Genomic DNA, 21,926 nt, shown 5'->3' with positions numbered 1-21,926 from the left:
GCCGTGATGGAGCCGTCAGAGGAGTCAATAACGATATTCATCACCCCGTCGGACCCGGAGGCGGCCACCTGCAAGGTTCAGTCCATGGAACGCAATGCCTAGCACGTCAAGGCAAGGAAGAAGGCGGAGGATGCGGCGGCGGCCAGTCAACGAGGAGCTCCTAAGACAAAGCACAAGGGCAGGAGGTGTCGCCCGGTCAGTCGTAGACCTGGCCCTCTCAGTTGAAGGCGCCCTACTACTATGCCACCCAGCAGCTCGGACCACCCGATAGGCAGCAGTCCGCATCCTCCTCCACTTTTGGCTATCGAGTGTTTTTCACCTTTGAACTCAACGCCGACTACGTCTTCACAGAGTCACAAGCGCTTGTCAGGTCACGGATGCGGATTGCGAAGCACTCGTCCGTCCTGTCTGGTCACTGTTTGCCAAAATGTCTCAACCAAGCATGATGGCGTCAAATGAGCCTTCTTCCCGTTCTTTTGCTTCATTGCATCTGCATCACAACAACCTTATGCTGACACACAACAAATGTTCTTCGCCTATCTGCACATTTCCGCCTCTCGAGGTGGCATGTTCTTGCGGTTTTTAATGCCTTGATGCTATGGATATTCAACAAATCATTCAATTTGTGCCATGGTTGTCATCTGTCGACTGTTGCGATGGAGGAGCAACAAAGTTTAAGGTTTCGGCTTTGGCAATGGAACTGTGGAACTTTAGTTCTTTTTTCTATTTCTTCAAACAACTGTCCATGATTGTATCCATATCGTATCATAAACACTTGATAGATAACACACATGATTTTAAATACAGTAAAAGAATCTTTTGTAAGTTCACTTTCTTTTGAAGAGAGAGGGGCCTTTTTTTAGGGGTTGTTCTTTTGAGGACTCTAAGAGAAGAATTTGTTTTAAGATGTGGCCCACTCCGGCCCAAGAGGGCAGCACTAGCATTCCTGCACACCGGTAAAAGTATCATTCGGCGAATCAACCTGTGGTTGAGTTGGTTAGGTGGACAGTGGTATCCCCAACCCATCAGGATTCAAATCCTGGTGCTCGCATTATTCCTGGATTTATTTCAGGATTTCCGGCGATGCGCTTTCAGTGGGAGGAGACGTTCCTGTCGATGACGAGGCGCCTACGGTGACTTCGTAAATCTCAAGATGATATGCCGGCTCAGTCTCTCGGAGGTGCTCATAGGGGTAGGGTGTGCGTGTATGCGTTCATAGGGGTGAGGGTATGCGCGTGTATATGAACGCTTGTGTCTGTACTGATGCTCAAAAAAAAGTATCATTCACACCAACATAATAAATGCAACAAGAAAACAAGGCAATGTTTATTATTGATAGCATACAATGATGATGGAGTATGAGGAACAACACTCTTGGTTGGTATGAGAGTTTTAGAAATAATCACACTAGTGATATCAGGAGAAAACTCGCATGTCGCTTCCACTTCCATTATTCATTGATCCTTTAGTACCTCTTTAGCTCCTGCAGCGATGAGCCTTAGAACCATCGCCGACACTCAGGCCGAGACGCGCAAAAACAGCGTTTTCATTTCGGCAATAATACTGCTCAAGGTAACCAAAGTAGTCTTCGAAAAGAAGAGAACCGCTCGTCCACGGCAACAGCCTCTCCCAGTCCCATGTGGCGCTCACAATATATTAGTATCAGACAAGAAAAATACTAGCTAGGTCAGATGGTGGAATACAACAGTATGTGTATAAGTAATAAAGATATAATAGTTCTAAACTTCCAAACATATATAGGTAACAAGGCTCAATCTTAAACGGAAGAATGAAGCATATATATAAACTCCTCATATATACCATTGTAAAGAATGACTTGCATCGAAGGCAGTTTCGGAACATCATTGTATTCCCTGAGCTTAACAATCCTCTCCACAGATTCGTGGGTTGCAGACGGTAAGACGAATCCGTAACAGACTTTTCCAAACAGGGCAAATTCATGGTCCTTTTGGGATCAAAAGACTTGTCCCTCCGCGAACCAACCTGTGGTTGGGATGGTTAGGTGAACAGTGGTATCCTCAACCCACCAGGATTCAAATCCTGATGCTCGCATTATTCCTGGATTTATTTCAGGATTTCCGGCGATGCGTTTTCAGTGGGAGGAGACGTTTCCGTCGACAACGAGGCGTCTACGGTGACTTCGTAAATCTCAAGATGATATGCCGGCTCAGTCATGCTCAAAAAAAGACTTGTCCCTCCACGTCGGATCCATGCCCACCATTCCTCTCTCAATAGCCATCCGATTTGAGTATAGGGGAGAATCCATTAACCTCGGTGTCAGACCAGAATACTTCCGATCTAGTACAACAGAGTCCATCTTCCTCTCGGAATCCATCGTCTTCTCGGAATCTTCGGTAACCGTAGGACGGACGGCGGGATGGGGTGTGGGTTACAACTTACAAGAGGCGGCGGCGAGGCTTGAGGGAACGAGGAGTCTAGGGCTTTGCTTGTGAAAACTCTCTGCTCGACCCGTGAATATGATCTGTTTTTTCTTCATGAAATAAATATTTGCGTTTTTTTTTTCAAAAGGTCTGCCTTTTTAGAGTTGTGCTGGCCGCCGTCCAGCAGGCGCGAAGGTGAGGCCTCTCTTCGCTTGGCTTCTGCATGCCCTCTGTCGGCAGGGTCTGATCATGTGCTAGAGCATCTGTTTACCAGATGCCTCTAGCGAAGACAGACGGGGCAGTTGATTTTCAAGGCCGTGACTGTGAGACCATCCCGATCCTTTTTACAGGCTTCAATCTCCTCCACCAGCACTCGGTTTCATCTCAGAGAGAGAGAAGTCGGCGATTCTCTGCTTCTCTTCTCTGAACCAATACAGACGAGCGCTCCGGAAACAAAGGATGAGCGTGTTGTTCAGGGCTTCCTGGACCCAGAGGGTATTACCCATGGAGTCAGATAATGTGCGCCGCCATGTAAGTTCTTCTTGGCCAGCTTCTCCTTTTGATTTGCTAGCCTCTCCACCTTCAACCTGCTGTTCAGCTTCAGGCTACCCTATATATGTAATTGAAGTCTTTTTCTAATAATAAAGCACGGACTGAGTCTCTTGGGTTCATCGTCGCGGTGTTTTTACGAAAAGGTCCTTACTATTTTGGGTATTCAACCCACAATCCTCGTGATAAGTCAATTGAACCGGTACACACGAGAGAAAAGAAAAAAAAAAGACACCCTCACGAGTCACGAACCTGCCTCCCGATCCCATCTGCACCTCCATCTCGCCGCCGCCTCCTGCCACGCCTCACCCCTCCCCACGCCGCCGCCTCCTGCCACGCCTTGCCCCTCCCGGCGCCGCCGCGTCCTGCCACGCCCAGCCCGGCGCCACAAGAATGCAATGCAATGTTACGTTTACTTTCTCGCCCAGTTTGGCAACTCATTTTTTTTCCAAAACCATAGTAATCTAAAACCTCACCGTAGAAATGCCTGGGCAATGAATACTTCATCAGTTTCTAAAAACCACCGTTTTTCTCACTTTGGTTCAGAAAGAAGAGGTTGAGATCTCCTTCTCAAATACTAAAAAGAACACGGTGTTAGGGATACTATGATTTGTAAAACGGTGGTATATTTGTTGATGTCAAAAGTCAAAACACATCAAACTTTCTAAACCGTGTTTTGTTTAAAGCACATTGATTTTGACTGTATCCATGAATGATATATTTTTCTTGTTGCAGCAATGTGTGGAAGATAGGCTCAGCGCGCTGACCGACGACATCTTAATCTCTATCTTGGTAAGAGTCGACATTGCCACGGCAGCAAGAAGTAGCGTTTTATCAACGCGGTGGAGAAACTTGCCGTGGTTACTTCCTGCTCTCAAATTCCATGCCATGGACTTCCTTAGTGCCCCATGTGCAGGGGCCACACGACACATCGATCAAGCAATGGCGTCTCTAACAAGAGGTACGAGCAACCTCTTGGCTCAGTCCCGCAGGGAACGCACCATCAAAAAGCTATGCCTTGGGCTCTATCTCATGGAAAACTACACGCGTGACATCGGCCTGCTAGTCAGCAACGCCATTGACAACGAGATGGTACAAGATTTGCAGCTCGCCATTTTAACCGAGAAAGAGCCCAAGGACACCAAACATGAGGTTATGGTGCAGCAAGCTCAGGATATGGGTGGATTTTTCAGTGCATACCCTAGCGTTCTTCGTTGCCTCACAAGACTCCATCTACAAAATGTTCGCTTGGCCGAATGGGACATGAATCACCTTCTGTTCGACTGCTGCACCTTCGTCTGGACCACTGTGACACCGGGGACTGTTCTGTATCGAAGATCAATGCGCCACATTCGAAACTCAGAGTTCTAGAAGTCTACTTATCCAAGTTGAAAAGAGCTGAGGTGCTCTGCCTTCCAAAACTAGAGCGTGTCCGTTGGCAGGCTTGGTTGTTTTATGAGGCCCCCTTGTGCTTTGGTTCTATCCCGTCACTCAATGAATTGTCCCTCGTCTGTGATGCAACTCTCTAGCATCAAGACTTATGTTTAAGCCAGGTTCTAGATGGTGCCACAAACATACATGCTCTGACCTTAAATTTTTGAGGAAAAAACGTAAGTTTAGCCGATAGCTGTTATATTGTGGTTTTGTGCTATTTCGTTCGTACGAACTTGATGTTGGACTAGCACTAGGATTGTTCTAGTTTTGCTGGTTCATTCCTTCACCATGTTATTTGCTTTTATTTACAATTTATAATTGCCATGAAGCATTCCATTACTTAGCAAATGACTATAACCTGGTGCACACATAACTTGCATCTATAACATACAAATGTATAATTATTCTATTCTTACCTTTTCTGTGTTCATCAGATTTGGATGCAACCAGAAGGAAAACAACTATGCACTGCATTCAACAAGCTAAGAAAGTTGACTATTCATGGTGTCTTTATAAAATTTGACCTATTATGGACATTAAATCTCATCGAAGCTGCTCCATCTGTCGAGACATTTGATGTTGAGGTACTTCTACTCATTCTTTTCAACTTTTAGTTAGAATGTTGCTGGAATTTTGTCTATTTTGGGCCTAGCCCAATAGCAGTTTCAGAAATTCCTAATAAATCCTAGAGGCCCACACAGCCCATTTCTGCAAGGCAAGAGGTGGAATAAAAGTTTAGTCCCACATTGCTAGTTTAGAGGGAGTTGGACCTCTTTATAAGAGAGGTTCTTTCCCCACATGTATGAGCATGAGAACAAGAGGGACATCCACGCGCGCTCCTCGTCCGCCGCCCGCCACGCCTCATCACGACGCGCCGCGGGTTGCAGGAATGAGCCACGGCGCGCCTCTTCGGCCGCTGCGGTGTTCGCTTCGTCTTCCTTTATTGCTTCACCTCCCGCCGCAGCCTCTTCGCGTCCTTCTCCTGTGCCTATATAAGAGAGGTCGCTCCTCAGTAGGCCTCCGAAACCGCACCTTTTGAGTCCTGTACGGGAGAAGGGTGATAAGGTTTTTGGGAAGCGCTCAACGCGACTACTGGCTGCTTCATCACGAACGATCCGGTCGCCGACGACTACTTCCCCGACGATGACCTCTTCCCCGACATCCACGACCTCCTCGACAACATGGCAGTCGAGGACACCGACCCCAAGTCCAGCGCTTCTGCTGCTGCTGTCCCGTACGTGTTCTTGTCTTTCCTGTTAAAGGTTCTGCCGCAGTTCCTTGTTCTAATCCTTGTCCTACACATGTTAGGTTCTACTTCATATATGCTACTTGCTATACTGTCTGCTTTAGATATGATAGGCTACGGTTCATATATGCAGAAGCTATTTACCTTCTCTCTGTCAGAACGCATGACTTGTTTTATCTCTTCTATATTAGTCATGCTTTATCTAGTATTTCTGTTAATAAAATCATTTGGTAAATTACTCATATTTCCAACAATCCAAAAACCTTATTATAGGCAATTTGCCCCAAGTGGTTTTGCTGCTTCCATGAGACCTCCTATGTTTGAGGGTATCCACTATAAGAGGTGGCGCGTGAGAGCAGTCTTATAGTTTCAAACCATGAGTTGCTATGACGCCACTCTCGGCAAACCTGAAGGAGAGCTTGATGCTCAACAGGCACAAGCTTTTCAGAAAATGGATACTCTGTTTAAGGCTGCTCTCTTGAGTGTTCTTGGTGAGAACATAGTTGATGCTTATGCGTCAATTGATAATGGAAAAGATATGTGGGATGCACTTGAGGCCAAGTTTGGGGTCTCGAATGCTGGCACTGAGCTGTACATCATGGAGCAATTCTATGATTACAGGATGACTGAAGAGCGCTCCGTGGTTGAGCAAGCTCATGAGATACAGTCATTTGCTAGAGAACTTGAGCACTTCAGTTGTATGCTACCGGACAAGTTTGTTGCCGGAGGTATCATCACTAAGCTTCCTCCTTCATGGAGGAACTTTGCTACCTTACTGAAGCATAAGAGGCAGGAGTTTTCCGTCCCGGATCTCATTGGCACTCTTGATGTGGAAGAAAAGGCGAGAGCAAAGGACACACGTGCTCGAGGTATTGAGGGAGGATCTAGTGCCAATGTGGTACAGAAGCAGAACTTCCAGCCCCACAAGTTCAAGAACAAGGCAAGTTTGATGGAAAAGCAAAATTTGATGGGAAGAACAAGGCTGTGCAACACACGAACTTCAAGAAGAAGAATGGCAAGAAGAAAGGTGCTTGTCATGTGTGTGGGGATCCTGATCATTGGGCTCCTAGTTGCCCTAATCGCTTTGACAAGCGTCATCTTGGGAAAGGCGGCAAGACCGCTAATGTTGTCATTGGAGACACTGACATGAAGGATGCTGGGTATGGTATATTTCTCACTATTCTTTCAGTATGTCATTCTCCTGACTGGTTGATTGACACGGGTGCTAATGTGCATGTATGCGGTGATATTTCCATGTTATCGTCTTATCAGACCGCGGGGACTTCAACCGTGCTGATGGGCAACGGTTCAAGTGCTTCTGTTCATGGTGTTGGCACGGTCGATCTGAAGTTTACCTCGGGGAAGATCGTGCGGCTGAAGAACGTGCATTATGTCCCCTCCGTCAATAAAAATCTTGTTAGCGAATCTCTTCTGTGTAGAGATGGCTACAAGCTTGTCTTTGAGTCGAATAAATTTGTAATATCCAAGTATGGAACCTTTGTTGGTAAAGGCTATGAGTCAGGAGACTTGTTTCGTTTATCCTTATCAGACGTTTACAATAAAGTTGTTAATCATATTTGCAACAATAGTGAATCCAATGTGTGGCATTCACATCTTTGTCATGTTAACTTTGGTTGCATGTCGCGACTAGCGAAGTTGAACTTAATCCCTAGTTTCACCACCGTCAAGGGATCTAAGTGTCAAGTGTGTGTGCAAGTTAAGCAACCTCGTAAGTCTCACACGACTGTGGAAATAAGAAATCTTGCACCACTAGAGCTCATACATTCAGATCTATGTGAAATGAATGGTGTGTTGACAAAAGGTGGAAAGAAATATTTCATGACGTTAATTGATGACTCCACTAGATACTGCCGTGTGTATCTTCTGAATCTAAGGATGAGGCTTTGAACTTTTTCAAGATCTATAAAGCCGAAGTGGAAAACCAACTTGATCGAAAAATCAAGAGGCTTAGGTCCGACCATGGTGGAGAGCAATTTTCCAATGAATTTGATGCTTTTTGTGCGGAACATGGTATAATCCATGAGAGGACGCCTCCCTATTCACCTCAGTCAAATGGGGTGGCCGAAAGAAAGAACCGTACTCTAACAGATTTGGTTAACGCCATGTTAGACACTTCGGGTCTCTCCAAGGCATGGTGGGGGGGGAGGCAATATTGACTGCATGTCATGTCCTAAACCGAATTCCCACAAAGAACAAAGAGATAACTCCATTCGAGGAATGGGAGAAGAAAAGGTTAAAACTCTCTTATCTGCGAACATGGGGTTGTTTGGCAAAAGTCAACGTTCCAATTCCAACGAAGCGGAAACTTGGACCAAAGACTGTGGATTGTGTTTTCCTGGGATATGCTTTTCATAGCATTGGCTATAGATTCTTGGTTGTAAAATCTGAGGTACCTGACATGCATGTCGGTACGATCATGGAGTCGAATGATGCGACTTTCTTTGAAGATATCTTTCCCATGAAGGATATGGCTACCTCATCTAATCAGGAGATGCCTAGTTCATCGAATCAGGAACCAGTTACAATTACCGAACCTACAATTTCGATGGAACACTTTGAAAGTCCTGTGGAGGAGAACAATGAAGTTCCTATTAGGAGTAAGAGACAGAGGACTGCAAAGTCCTTTGGTGATGATTTTCTTGTGTACCTCATAGATGACACTCCCAGTTCTATTTCAGAGGCCTATGCACTTGAAGATGCTGACTACTGGAAGGAAGCGGTTCGTAGCGAGATGGATTCCATCTTGGCAAATGAAACTTGGGAGATAACTGATCGTCCTTATGGGTGCAAACCTATAGGATGAAAATGGGTATTCAAGAAGAAGCTTAGGCCTGATGGTACTATTGAAAAGTACAAGGCTCGGCTCGTGGCTAAGGGTTATACCCAAAAGGAAGGTGAAGACTTCTTTGATACTTACTCACATGTGGCTCGACTGACCACTATTCGAGTTCTACTTTCACTAGCTGCCTCGCATGGTCTTCTCGTTCATCAAATGGATGTTAAGACTGCTTTCCTAAAAGGAGAGTTGGACGAGGAAATTTATATGGAACAACCAGATGGGTTTGTACTAGATGGTCAGGAAGGGAAAGTGTGCAAGTTGGTGAAGTCTTTGTACGGACTTAAGCAAGCACCCAAACAGTGGCATGAGAAGTTTGAAAGAACTTTAACAGCTGCAGGCTTTGTTGTGAACAAAGCTGACAAATGTGTGTACTATCGCCATGGTGGGGGCGAGGGAGTTATCCTGTGCTTGTATGTTGATGACATACTGATTTTCGAAACCAATCTGAATGTTATTAAGGAGGTCAAGGATTTCCTATCTCGTTGTTTTGAGATGAAAGATTTAGGAGTGGCTGATGTCATTCTGAACATCAAGTTGTTGAGAGACGATGATAGTGGGATTACATTGCTTCAATCTCACTATGTGGAAAAGATCTTGAGTCGCTTTGGCTATATTGACTGCAAGCCCTCTCCAACACCATATGATGCTAGTGTGTTGCTTCGAAAGAATCGAAGAATTGCTAGAGACCAATTGAAGTATTCTCAGATTATTGGCTCGCTTATGTACTTAGCCAGTGCTACAAGACCTGACATCTCTTTTGCTGTTAGCAAACTGAGTCAGTTTGTTTCAAAACCAGGAGATGTGCATTGGAAAGCTCTAGAAAGAGTTTGGCATTATTTGAAAGGCACTGCAAATTATGGAATTCACTACACCGGGCATCCAAAGGTGCTTGAAGGGTATAGTGACTCAAACTGGATCTCAGATGCTGATGAGATAAAGGCCACGAGCGGTTATGTTTTCACTCATGGAGGTGGCGTTGTTTCTTGGAAGTCTTGCAAGCAGACCATCTTAACAAGGTCAACAATGGAAGCAGAACTCACAACACTAGATACAGCTACGGTCGAAGCAGATTGGCTTCGTCGGCTCTTGAATGACTTACCGGTTGTTGAGAAACCTGTACCGGGTATTCTTATGAACTGCGACAATCAAACTGTGATCACGAAAGTGAGCAGCTCAAAGGATAACATGAAGTCATCAAGACACGTTCAGAGAAGGTTAAAGTCTGTCAGGAAAATGAAAAACTCCGGAGTTATTGCATTGGATTATATCCAAACGTCTAAAAATCTGGCAGATCCTTTTACTAAGGGTCTATCACGTAATGTGATAGATAATGCATCGAGGGAGATGGGTATGAGACCCACAATATGAGTTGTTCACAGTGGTAACCTATTCTTTGTGATCGGAGATCCCGTGAATTAGATGTGGAAGACAAGCTGTTGGTCAACTGAGAGGAGAGTATCCTTACTATTCACAATACCACTCCATGAAGATGGAATGCTCTCCTTATCTGCATGTCAGGTTGATGTATATCTTAATATGTTCTAAGTGGCTTATTTAAGCAGAGATGTTATCCTGCAGAACATCTTTTGAAAAACACACCTATATGAGTCTGATTGTCAAACGTCGCAATCTATGAGAGTAGGGTTCTCTCTAGTAAACTCATGAAAGGTCACGAAGTATGAAGCATAAGCTCCACCCGCGGGGAAGACCCACGGTAGCCACGTATCGGTCAAGGCTTTATGTGAAGCTAGATTCGTAGAAAACTTGCAGTTCAAGACCAAGTCCACTGTTCAAGTTGCTTACTAGTGTAGCATAGAGTTCTAGGTGGAAGTTCAACTTAACAGTCTCCACTGCAGTACCGGTATATAAAACAGTATTTTGGAACCAAAGGCAAATTTTTGTGTGCCTCTGGGATCTGGTGGGGGATTGCTGGAATTTTGTCTATTTTGGGCCTAGCCCAATAGCAGTTTCAGAAATTCCTAATAAATCCTAGAGGCCCACACAGGCCATTTGTGCAAGGCAAGAGGTGGAACAAAAGTTTAGTCCCACATTGCTAGTTTAGAGGGAGTTGGACCTTTTTATAAGGGAGGTTCTTTCCCCACATGTATGAGCATGAGAACAAGAGGGACATCCACGCGCGCTCCTCCTCCGCCGCCTGCCTCGCCACACCGCGCCGCGCCGCGCCACGGGTTGAGGGAATGAGCCGAGCCGATATCTAAATTTTTGCCACGCACGACGGGTATACGAAAGGTCACCTGGGAGTTGAAATGTTTTTCTGCAGTGGACACTGAATTCGAACAGCGCGCCTCTTCGGCCGCTGCCTGTTCGCTTCGTCTCCCTTCGTTGCTTCACCTCCCGCCGTAGCCTCTTCGTGTCCTTCTCCTGTGCCTATATAAGAGAGGTCGCTCCTCTCCAGAGAGACACACCAGAAGATCCCCTTCCTCTCACCACAAAGTTCCTGAGCACTGCGCTGCTGCTACGATCTTCCCCATCCCGGCTTGCGGCTTGCACCGCAGGTCGGGACAGTAGGCCTCCGAAACCGCACCTTTTGAGTCATGTACGGGAGAAGGGTGATAAGGTTTTTGGGAAGCGCTCAGCGCGACTACTGGCTGCTTCATCACGGACGATCCGGTTGCCGACGACTACTTCCCCGACAACGACTTCTTCCCCGACGTCCACGACCTCCTCGACGACATGGCAGGCGAGGACACCGACCCCAAGTCCAGCGCTTCTGCTGCTGCTGTCCCGTACGTGTTCTTGTCTTTCCTGTTAAAGGTTCTATCGCAGTTCCTTGTTCTAGTCCTTGTCCTACACATGTTAGGTTCTACTTCATATATGCTACTTGCTATACTGTCCGCTTTAGATATGATAGGCTACGGTTCATATATGCAGAAGCTATTTACCTTCTCTCTGTCAGAACGCATGACTTGTTTTATCTCTTCTATATTAGTCATGCTTTATCTAGTATTTCTGTTAATAAAATCATTTGGTAAATTGCTCATATTTCCAACAAATGTGTACAAGTCTATCTGACTCAAAGCACCATCGTAGTCTCTTTGGCTTTGATTAGACTCCTACCATAGCCCCTTATAATTTAGGTATTGGTGGTTGAATGCAGATGTTTGAAGATCCATGCCGGGAGGGTGATGAAGCAAGAATAAGATGTTTTGGTGCTAAGAGAGTGGAACCTTCATGGAAATTGCCTGGGTTCACAAGCTGTCACAAGTGGCAATTGAAAGAGTTCCAGTTCGGTGGTTTTCGGCCCCTAGTGGAGCAACACTTTTTATTTGTAAGTACCGTGATGGGTCGTGCTCCAGACTTGAAGACGGTTCTTCTGACAGACGGTCAATATCCATGTAAGGGTTGTGACACAAGAATCCCAATACCTCCTCAAGTAGGGGGCTTCTTTCCAACATACAGGGATGCCCAAGAAGCAATAGCTAAGCAACTTAGAGAGAGGGTCCGGTCCTCGGCACAGATAATTTTCCGTAGTGGTTCAACATACCCCTCGCGGGCAGCCCGGACATGTATTTATTAGCTAGGAGAGTACAAGAGATAATGATAATTGTGATGTATTGTGAAATGTGAATTCCAGGAGTAACTCTCTTTGTATATTTTTGGTATCTTTTCGTTAAAACCTTGTTATAATTAATAGATGTGGCAAATCTTTGGTCCGTATTGCAAAAAAGGAACTTATAAAAGTTGTACAAATGTTGATTGCAAATGCAAGCTTATCCGTCATTTGTTCACACTTTTGTGCAGACTCTTTGTGTCTTGATAAAAGGCCACAAGATAAGTTGGAGACCGTTAGAGCATCTACAATCGGACTTGGCAAATTCGGTCCCTCAAACGCCCACGAACGCGTCCATAGACATTGACCAGTCATGTCTCAAGTTTTCCTTCTCACAACCGGATACCTCAATTAACATATCTCAAACCCATACAAAATCATGCAACTACGTACACGTTGCATTACACGCATCATCCGGCTACTACATCAGGACATGCCATCGGACTACCAAAAACCGACATGTTTAATCTGCATGCTAGCTTTGGAATAGAAGATCATCCACGACTGTCCTTGCCATTCCCGGCGCCCTTGCCGTCCATCTCGCGGAAGTAGCGGTCGAAGACGTAGTACAGATCGAGCCGGATCCGCTCACAGCCGGAGTTGTTCGACCCGTGGATGTCCTCCTTCTCCTCTTTGGAGGCAGTCCGACCATGGCATGGACCGCCCGATTCTCCTCTCAGTCGAGGGCGCGTGTGTTCCACTGCTGCCGCTTCTTTATAATGCGGGCCTGGATGGCTTCCTTCTCTACGGCCGCCTTCGCCGCCACCATGTCGGCAGCGAGGCAGGCCTCCGCCGCCCTCATCCTCTCCTTCCCATGACGGGCACACTGGTCTCAGTAGGAATCATACTCCAGTGGACTGGTGATGGGGAAATGGAGATTGGAAGGCTCGCAAGAGGACCGCAATTATCCAGCACAGGAGGATTCGAGCGCCCCATGCGCCACCCAATGGACTTGCGCCGGACAGATCCTGCCGTCGATCGGGCGCTATCCTCCCAGGGAGCGGCAGAGTGTAATGCAGATGGCCATTGATTCCTCCAAACCGCATAGGACGACACCCCGGTCAACGGATCGGTACTAGTCATCGTTGGATCCGCTATCCGCCATGCCGAAGAAGGTTGGAGATCGCCGGACGGGAGCTTGGGTGGCGGAGGAAAGTGAAGGGGGTTGCAATGAAGTGGCTAGGGTTTGGCCTGGATAGCGAATGGAGAGGAATATATGTGGGGTCAGGTTGACCGGCGTGGGCCCGGTCTGACGTGACAGACGCGCCCGGGCATTTTGGGTTAGATATGAGAGGTGTCGACCGGTCCGGACATTTGAGACCCGTTTGAGGCGTCCATCTGAATCGCTTTTTATGGCCGATCACTAACCGGGCTGTTCGCCTGGACATATAAGGGGGGTTGGGGTGCCTGGCTATAGATAATCTTATGTTATTACTCCCTCTGTACCTATGAGTTTGGCGTAAATTTCTTAGTGCCCACCCTAAGGAGAGCCCATGATCATAATTAGCTTCCCAACTTGGAGCCAAACGTGGAAGGATTTGTAACGACACGCAACTACGGTAGCCTTAGGGCATCTTCAATACTCAACCTTAAATTTGCTCCGTCATCTATCCGTAGATAGAGGTTAGTCTGCGGATACTGATGTGCCAAAAGCCAGTCCGTCATCTATCTGTTTGAACTAATCGGACATAATTAATGCAAACACGACTGATTTTATATAAACCAGCCAAAATTCATTATATTTTTGACAATTTTTAAATAAAAAACTATACTGAACTAAAGTAAAACTGGTCTACAGCCGGCCACGGCGGATCTTCATTGTCTTCCGCATGTCTGGCAGCCCGCTCGTCGAACTGCCGAGAGCCTCAAAGGTATATGCTTCAACGCAAAGGTCGGCTCCCTTCCCCATGCTTGGCAACACCGCACATCGGAGTGCAACCACCGCGATGTGCTTTAGCGGGAGGGAAGGGGGCGATGGTGGCCTGCGACCGGGCAAGACACCGGTTGTGTACGCCGGCATCGGCTCGGTGGTGGCCTTCATTGACCCAAGCGGCGGCGGCCACCCATGTTCAACTTCTCATCAATGATGGCGGCGGGCGCAGACGTGGTGGCCACCATTTCGTCCATCTTCGCGAAGCCGGCTTCTTTCTCCGCCGGCAAGGCACACTTATACGTACATTGACGGCGAAGGGCGCAGTCATGGTAGGTGTCAGATCTGAGCGATCTCCATCATCTGCTCGTTTCTTGCTCGTTCTATTTTCCTTCAATAATAGTGTGTTGTTACCGGTGGCAACAAGAAGTCCCTATTTTGAGCCCGTCCATATACGGCCGAATTATATATTCTCAAGAACAAAATAGCCAGGGCAAAGAAAGCAAAAAAGAAAAGAATGTGCAGCAAGTTTTATTTCCTCCGAGCCAAACAACATCACAAAATTGGCTACTACCCTTGTACATCAAGTTCAACTAGCAAAGAAAAGGAGCAGATGCATTCGTGGGTATTCTCCGCCGTGCAGTCGCCTATGACGGCCTTGATGCCCGGGTACTTTCACATGAACTGCTCCACGCACAGCTCGCCGCAACGGTCCCGCTGGCAGACACCGTCGTGCGGGACGCGGATGACGACCACGTTGCCGCACGGGTACCCTTTCACCGCCACCCCTCCGGCAGGATCCACATGAGAGACTGCCTGAAAAATTGAGGCATCGTGTATGTAAACAAGCACAGATCAGTTAACCAGTAGTTTGAATTAAAATCACGACAAGAATTATGAAACGGAGAAAGAGGGTCCAACCTAGGGAGAGTGCGAGGAGAGCACATAGAGCAAGAGATGCAGCTCTGGTCGGCACTACTTTTATGGCGATCGATCGAGCTTGGTGATTCTTCGATCGATTTGTGATTTCTAGTCTAGGGCTTTCTCCCGTGTTTCGCTAGCTATGGTCGGGTACGTCTGTTTGGTCGTGGTATATAAATAGAAGCGGCTGATGAGGATAAGTTACACATATAGTAAGTACTAGCGGGTAGTGCGCGCCGGCACGCCGCGCCACATGGATTGCTAAGCTATTTAGTTTTTTTTTAATATTTGGTAAGTCATCCCGAGACGTATTCATGGCAAAGTAGTTTATACAAGAAAAAGATACATCTTGTTGGTACATCTATAAATGATCTACAACATGGAGTGATAGTGATCTACAACATCTATAATTGCAAAGCTGTTGTTCTTTTTTCTCAGACCTGGGATGTTGATCCTCCGGCTGAGTTTGCCTATGTGATGTAGTGGTAGAGAGATGAAGCTAGTTCTTCTACTCTTTTCTTGGTGGTTTATTTGCTGTGTAGACAATGTTGAAGTTGTTTTTGGATGCACGTCCTAGCTCTCGATGGACTGATTTCAGAGACAATTTTTTTTGAGGATCCTTGTTTGCATTGACCTTTCTTGCTGAAGGCTTGCCTTTTGTTGCTCTGTATTTCTAATTCTTCTTCCTTGGTCTTGCTCCAGTCTCTTTTCGTTATTTTGTATTTCTAATTCTTCTTCGTTGGTCATTGTGTGGCTTGCTTTTTGTTGTTCTGTATTTCTAATTCTTCTTCCATTCATGTGCGGCTGAGCAACTCTTGTACATTGTCCTCGGGGCGTTGTAGTTGTGTGGTTGCATGCCGCGCCATAAGGATTGGTAAAATACTTGTTCTTTTTTTGTAAGATTTGGTAGTTCGTGCAAAGACTTGATTTGTAGCAAAGTGGTTTATACAGAGGAAGAGTGGTAGTAGCAAAGACTTGGTTCGTGCAAAGACTTGATTTTCGTTATCTTGTCGGTACATGCATAAGAAATCTATGGTACTACGGTACACAGTGATAGTAGCTAGTCGAGACAAAACTGCCAAGCTCTCTTATATTACTTTTACGGAGGAAGTAATTTGCTTCACGGATAGGAAGAGATCATCAACCTCTTCATGTAATGGATAAAACTTAGTAATGATTCCATAAAGATCAACCATGACTTATCTGTTGGTCAATACTAAATAGAATAATCTCATAAGAGAGTTCATGGTAGATTAATCTACATAGAGAAAAATAGAGTGCATTTGATGAGGAAAATTCTCAAAATAGAAGGAAATCAAAATTGGAAATGTTTGCAGCCCATTATCAAAAGAAGAAAGGGTAAGTACACTTTACAATGCAAACATTTAGCTAACACTTGATTAACTTTCTAATTACAGAGGAGCACATTAAACAATCAATTTGATATTCTGTTTATAGAAGAGGCACTCTTGAAGCTATATTTCATTCATCAATACTCGTATGAACATGCAAGCAAAATAGTAGTGTGGTACCCTGAACGGCCTGTGCACAATGCTTACTTCAGGACACTTGTATGCTTCCCAAGACCCTACTCCTAATCATAACACAAAAAACTGTGAGAATATCTGCAAATTGTAGATGACGTAAGTGCAGCAAACCAAATAGAGATCAATGCAAAGCTTAAAACTCGGTCCCGGAAATTAGCGATCAGCTGAAAAATAATGTGATAAATATCGAAGTATTTCACTCTCATCTCCTGTTTAGGACATCTGGCCCCTCCTCCGAACAACACACCTGCCAGAATGCCTACGATGGCTGAGCTAGATTGAATTAACTTGTACCACATATAGAAGGTAGTCTCCATAAGTAGGCTCAAAATATTGACATGTATATCTACTACAATAGAGCTGTGGTATAAATAAATACGAACACCTTACCGACGGAACTTGATGAGAAACACTTCTATACATACAAATTCAGAAAAATGCTCTGTACATGTTCACCTTAATGCCTGGAACATTGTGGATACGGATTTTGAATTTTCTTTCCAAGGGACAGCATCATAACCTTAAAAGAAAACAAATGGATAAATGATGCATATGGATGATGTATTCCGTCTGTACGCTTACACTTTTTTGATGTAAAATGGAGAACTAATACTGATGGAACTTGTAAAGATGAAATATACCCTTCTCACGGTTCATGGGTTAATACTACAATAAATATTAGGAAAAATACATTAGGCTTAGACGAATTATGTGGAGTGGGACCGATATTTCCAGCAGTAAAACGGAATGATAGTTCAGATATATACTCACTGCAACTAAGGGAACACATATGCACACACCCGATAGAATGTCTACTGTACCAACATTTGTGCACAACAATAGCTTTCTACATTAGAAAAATAATGGAAAACACAATAGAGCTGATATAAGAATCATATGATATCATATCATGTAGTCCTTATGGGATTTATGATATAAGCTAACCATACCATTTTCTGCCATATAAAGAATCACAAAAATAGAAGAGAAATAACACTACCTTGCAGACCTGATTAGACGCCGATAGGTAACCATAATTGATATTGATAACTCAATCTTCAAATGAGCATGTCTAATAGCCTACAGGATGGAAGAATGCATCAAAACACGAAGTCATATCAATGCAAAAGGGACCACAAAATAACACAAAAGAAGGAACAAATCAACCATGCTTCCAAAATAATTTGTACTTGGTAAAGATATAGCTAATACAAACTACATAACCCAGAGCAGAATTAGCAACTGCAAAAGGTAAAAATAGCAACAACCTATTAGTAGCAGCATCATTATCTCTATTACTTTGTTCCATATATTGCAGCAACACTGTCCTTCTTCACCCAAGCAGCAACACACAAATCAGAGCAGCAATAACATACAACTCAGAGCAGCAAACAATTTGTAGTAATCCATATCCCAGCAGTAGCCTCTCTCATATCTGAATCTCTGAATCCCTCACATAGCGGCATGGAAGTAGTAGCACGTAGCACAAAACAGTACCAGCACACACACAACACCATCACCAGGATGTTTGTCCAAAATGCCTTTCAAATTCATTTCACACACTCTCAAATCAATTAACCATGCTTTGTTGAAACAACCAACTCAACTCGCCGGTCTTTCATTCTAAACTTTTAGCAAACAAGAGTCTGCGAGCTAACCGCAGTTTTTTTGCCTGAGAATTGCGTGAATGTGTGTTACACCTACCAAACTAATCAAATTGCTACTCATTGTTTCCTCGCAGAAAATGATACTCAAAGTATCTTGCTCTCACTATTTTTCAAGTTATAGAAAAAATGAAGCGGCTCTCCTCTGGCGACAGTGGGTGGCTTCAATTCCTCACCTTGGAGCTTTTCCTGGCCAGCATCTCGTTGGGATTCTGCTGCTGGAACACACCCGGCAGCCATACCCACAGCAGCGTGACTCCTATAACTCCAACTGCAGCCGTTGTATCCTCTCCAACAGCTCCTTCACGTAGTCGATCGTGTCCCCCGGGACCGACGTCCTGTCCATCTGGCCAAAATCGAATCCACAAAAAGAATAGACACTCAGTTCAATGTACTTCCAAGATTCTACCCCCTGGGTTTGCCAAGATCGATGGTTGGTGTTTATTTACCTTGCTGGTCTTCGGTGTTGACGGCCGCTAGCATCGATAAGGGAAACATGCAATCGCTAGATGAAGCATTCTTTCAGTTTGTGCCTGAACTTGTTAATTCAGTGTATTGGCACCATTTCATCCATGATAGTTCCCTGTTGATATGTTCTAATTACTGACATGATCTAATTATCGAGTATATGTTGAATAAAACACGACACTATATAAGTTGTGGGTCAGATGTAACCTGACTGTAAACCATGACAAAACTGAGTTCAAATAGTGCCTCTATTTATGGGCTTCTGAATACTCAAATCCTGGCGATGTGCACAAGCTCTGTTGAGCGATAAAAAATACGATTAATAACCCTAAAGGGCGTGTCCGTCCTGCAAGAAAGCATGGCAAGCTGCATGATTAAAATTGTTTCTTTTTCCGAATGTACAATTTTTCAGAAGTATTCCTGCTTATTGAAGACTGCGTAATTTTTTTTTGTTTGTTCATTACCCTAAACTTCCTCACAATTGTGGCCAGATAAAATTTAAATGTAGCTGCAGTTTATGGGGGCGCATACATTACACAAATAGTGCACTCTGAAATTTAAAAAAGCAAACAGTGATATTTTTCTGCATATACATGATTCCTCAAGTTTGCATGAGATTACAGCATTTTCCAGTGCGAAAATTGTCATATCTCTGCTCAAATAAGTGATCTATATGAAAATAAACAGCTCAAAATTGAGATGAAGCAGAAGAATTTGTGCGCTTGGGCTTCTTGTACAGTTGTACTCTTTGTGGAGCCATAAAAGTAGCAAGCAAAAAGAATGAAGATGAATACGGAGCTGCATCTCTACCTCACGCCTTAAATCGACTCCGGACAGAGGAAGGGACGCGCAGAAGAGAGAAGGGAGAGAATCTCACCTGGACTTGGTTGCTCGTCCGAGGACCTCGCCGGCGAGGAGCAGGAAGCCGCCGAGGGGATCTTGCTCGACGGCTGGGCTCTCCGCGCGGATCACGACGCTAGTGCTCGGGGGTGAGACTTGACGGCGTCGAGCGGCGGCTTCTCGTGCGCGACGCCGTGGTCGATGACCGCGAAGCAGCAGGTGCGGGACCGCGAGTCGGCGTCCTTCTCCCGTTGCCTACCCCAGCGCCACCGCCAGCGTCCTCCCAGATCGGCTGCCCCGGCAGGAAGCTGCTCCCCTTCTCCCCGCAGCCCTCGACGGAGCCATCGGGCTCTGCACCCTTGAGTCCGAAGCGGCGGCGGCGGCCATGCTTTTTTTTCTCCATTATGCGGTCATTCGCGACGCCGTGGTTCGCCAAGCGAGGGCTTCTGGCGAGGCGGGCTTTTTATAGGCCCATAAGCGGTTGATGATTTCGCCCGAGTTTTCCAGAGAGCGCACGCACGGACACGCGGAGAGTACGTGGCACACGATCAGTCAAACGTAGATAAATCAAACGTGAAAAACGCAGATAGCTCTAGAAAGGTTACACACGTCGTTTTACCAGGACACCGTAAAAAAAATCCAAAAAAACCAGAAAAATTGAATCCTTACGAGCCTAGTATTCTTAGTATTCTATTGCCGTATCTTCTCAATTATAGTACCTACTCCATTCCTAAATATGTCTTTTCAAATACAGTACTACTTGCTTCATTCCTAAATATATGTCTTTTTAGAGATTTCAATATAGACTACATACAAAGCAAATTAAGTGACTCTACGCTCTGAAATGCATCTGTATACATCCATATGTAGTCCTTATTAAAATCTTTAAAATGTCTTATATTTAAAAACGGAGGGATTGCCTTTAATTATCCCTAATGGAAACGTCTTGGTAGGATCTCTACTCTATATGGTACCGAAGGAATAATTCATCAAATCTAGGCGATCTCATGCTTAGAGGCTGCACTTTTGTTTTGCGAGTTACTAGATCGTGATCGTGTGCGTTGCTGCGTTCGTTCATTTTTTAAGAAGTTAAAGTATTGTGCAAATATTTTAAAAAAGACAAAGAAAATATATTTACATAAAATACCCCAATATTAGACAATGATACACATATAATATGATAGTAAGTAATACTTGCTAAGGGCCCAAACTTTGATGCCCGTCCTGTTGTGACATCACCTTCACAGGTCAAATGACACATAAGAAATAAGCATGTACAAAAATATAAATTGTTGGATTATGGATGGGCTTAGGTCCATATAAGACACTAATCCCTGGTTAATCTTGAGGCCCATGTATGAGATGGCAGGTGGTGAGAAGTTTAGTCCCACCTTACTAGTTGAGGAGAGTTGAGACCCCTTTATAAGGGCTGCTCTACCACTTGCCATTGGAAGCTTCGGAAGAGGAGTGGTACACGCGCGCTCCTCCTCCGCCACCCGCCTCGCCTCGTCATGACGCGCGCGCGCCGCGGGTTGCGGGAATGAGCCGAGCCGAAGCTTATTTTTGCCGCTCATGAATGAATTAATTAATCAGAGATTAATTAACGAGTCGCTAAAATGTGGGCCACTGTCCAAGACGTTGGACGGTGGGCTGACTTGCGTTGCCGGGGGTGCGACCCTTGCCGGGACCCGCGTATTCGTCGACTCCCTTGCCGGGAGTGCGACCCTTGCCGGGAACAACGACTCCCTTGCCGGGAGTGGGCCGACTCGGTCGTGGGCCTCGTCAAGGCCCACGACTTTCTTCCTTACAGACTATATAAGAAGGCTCTGGCCAGTGAAGTAACCTAGTTCGGTTCACTCACTCCCTCTCGCGTGACCTAGCCGTCATCTACTGTTCCTCACTCTGTGCTGCCTCCGGCGATCCCATCCCGACGACCGCGTGCACCGCTGGTCGGGAGAGCAGGTGCCTCCGGAACCCTGTCGTCCGAGATCCTGCCCGGGAGAACGGCAATAAGGTTTTTGGGGAGCGTCTCGACGCGACTGCTCCCGATCCGTCCTCAACTCTGTTCGCCTCTGCTTCCACTACTTCCTCTGCATCGACACCATGGCCGACGACGCCGCCGCTAAGAAGAAGGCCACAGACGACGCCGAGGCTGCTGCTGCAGCCGCCGCGTTGGCCTGGCCAACCGGAGGGTATGATCTGTCCATCCCTCGTTTACTCGTACTTATGCTAGCCGTATATGTGCTGCTCATAGAAGGTTCGATTCTATGTTCTGTATGTGCTATTATGCTTAGGTATCGCTATGAGATGCATACCTTTTATGCCATGCTTACTGTTAACTCGTGGATAAGTCTAATCGGAAAAGTGCTAATATTTCCAACATAAATACCCACCGAAGCTTTAAAGGATAACCAACATAATTTCAAGAGTAACATTTTCATTGTTTCATAGGCATATACAACATGTGACAGTTCTCACAGTGGATAGCGTTTTTCTTACAACATAACACATAAAGTATCAAAGAAGAGTAGTGGAAATTTAAGTTTTTTTAGGC

At 45.4% G+C, this 21,926-nt stretch overlaps 1 protein-coding gene and 1 pseudogene across 1 annotated transcript; one reads left to right on the top strand and one right to left on the bottom strand.

Moving 5' to 3' along the window:
• Window positions 1-2,861: 2,861 nt before the first annotated feature.
• On the top strand, window positions 2,862-4,729 carry LOC119357616 (annotated as a pseudogene).
• Window positions 4,730-15,842: 11,113 nt separating this feature from the next.
• On the bottom strand, window positions 15,843-19,784 carry LOC119353312. Its single transcript, XM_037619911.1, has 5 exons — window positions 18,740-19,784; window positions 18,514-18,647; window positions 18,241-18,410; window positions 17,401-17,480; window positions 15,843-16,920 (listed from the first exon to the last, which is right to left on the bottom strand). Exons 2-5 carry the CDS (start codon window positions 18,560-18,562, stop codon window positions 16,914-16,916), a joined length of 306 nt encoding a protein of 101 aa, XP_037475808.1. The 5' UTR covers window positions 18,563-18,647; window positions 18,740-19,784; the 3' UTR covers window positions 15,843-16,913.
• Between the last annotated feature and the right edge of the window lie 2,142 nt (window positions 19,785-21,926).

This window comes from Triticum dicoccoides, chromosome 2A (assembly GCF_002162155.2).
Source record: "Triticum dicoccoides isolate Atlit2015 ecotype Zavitan chromosome 2A, WEW_v2.0, whole genome shotgun sequence".
Classification (NCBI taxonomy): domain Eukaryota; kingdom Viridiplantae; phylum Streptophyta; class Magnoliopsida; order Poales; family Poaceae; genus Triticum; species Triticum dicoccoides.
The sequence above is the reverse complement of the archived record's forward strand: the minus strand, read 5'-3'. Positions and strand labels throughout refer to the sequence as shown.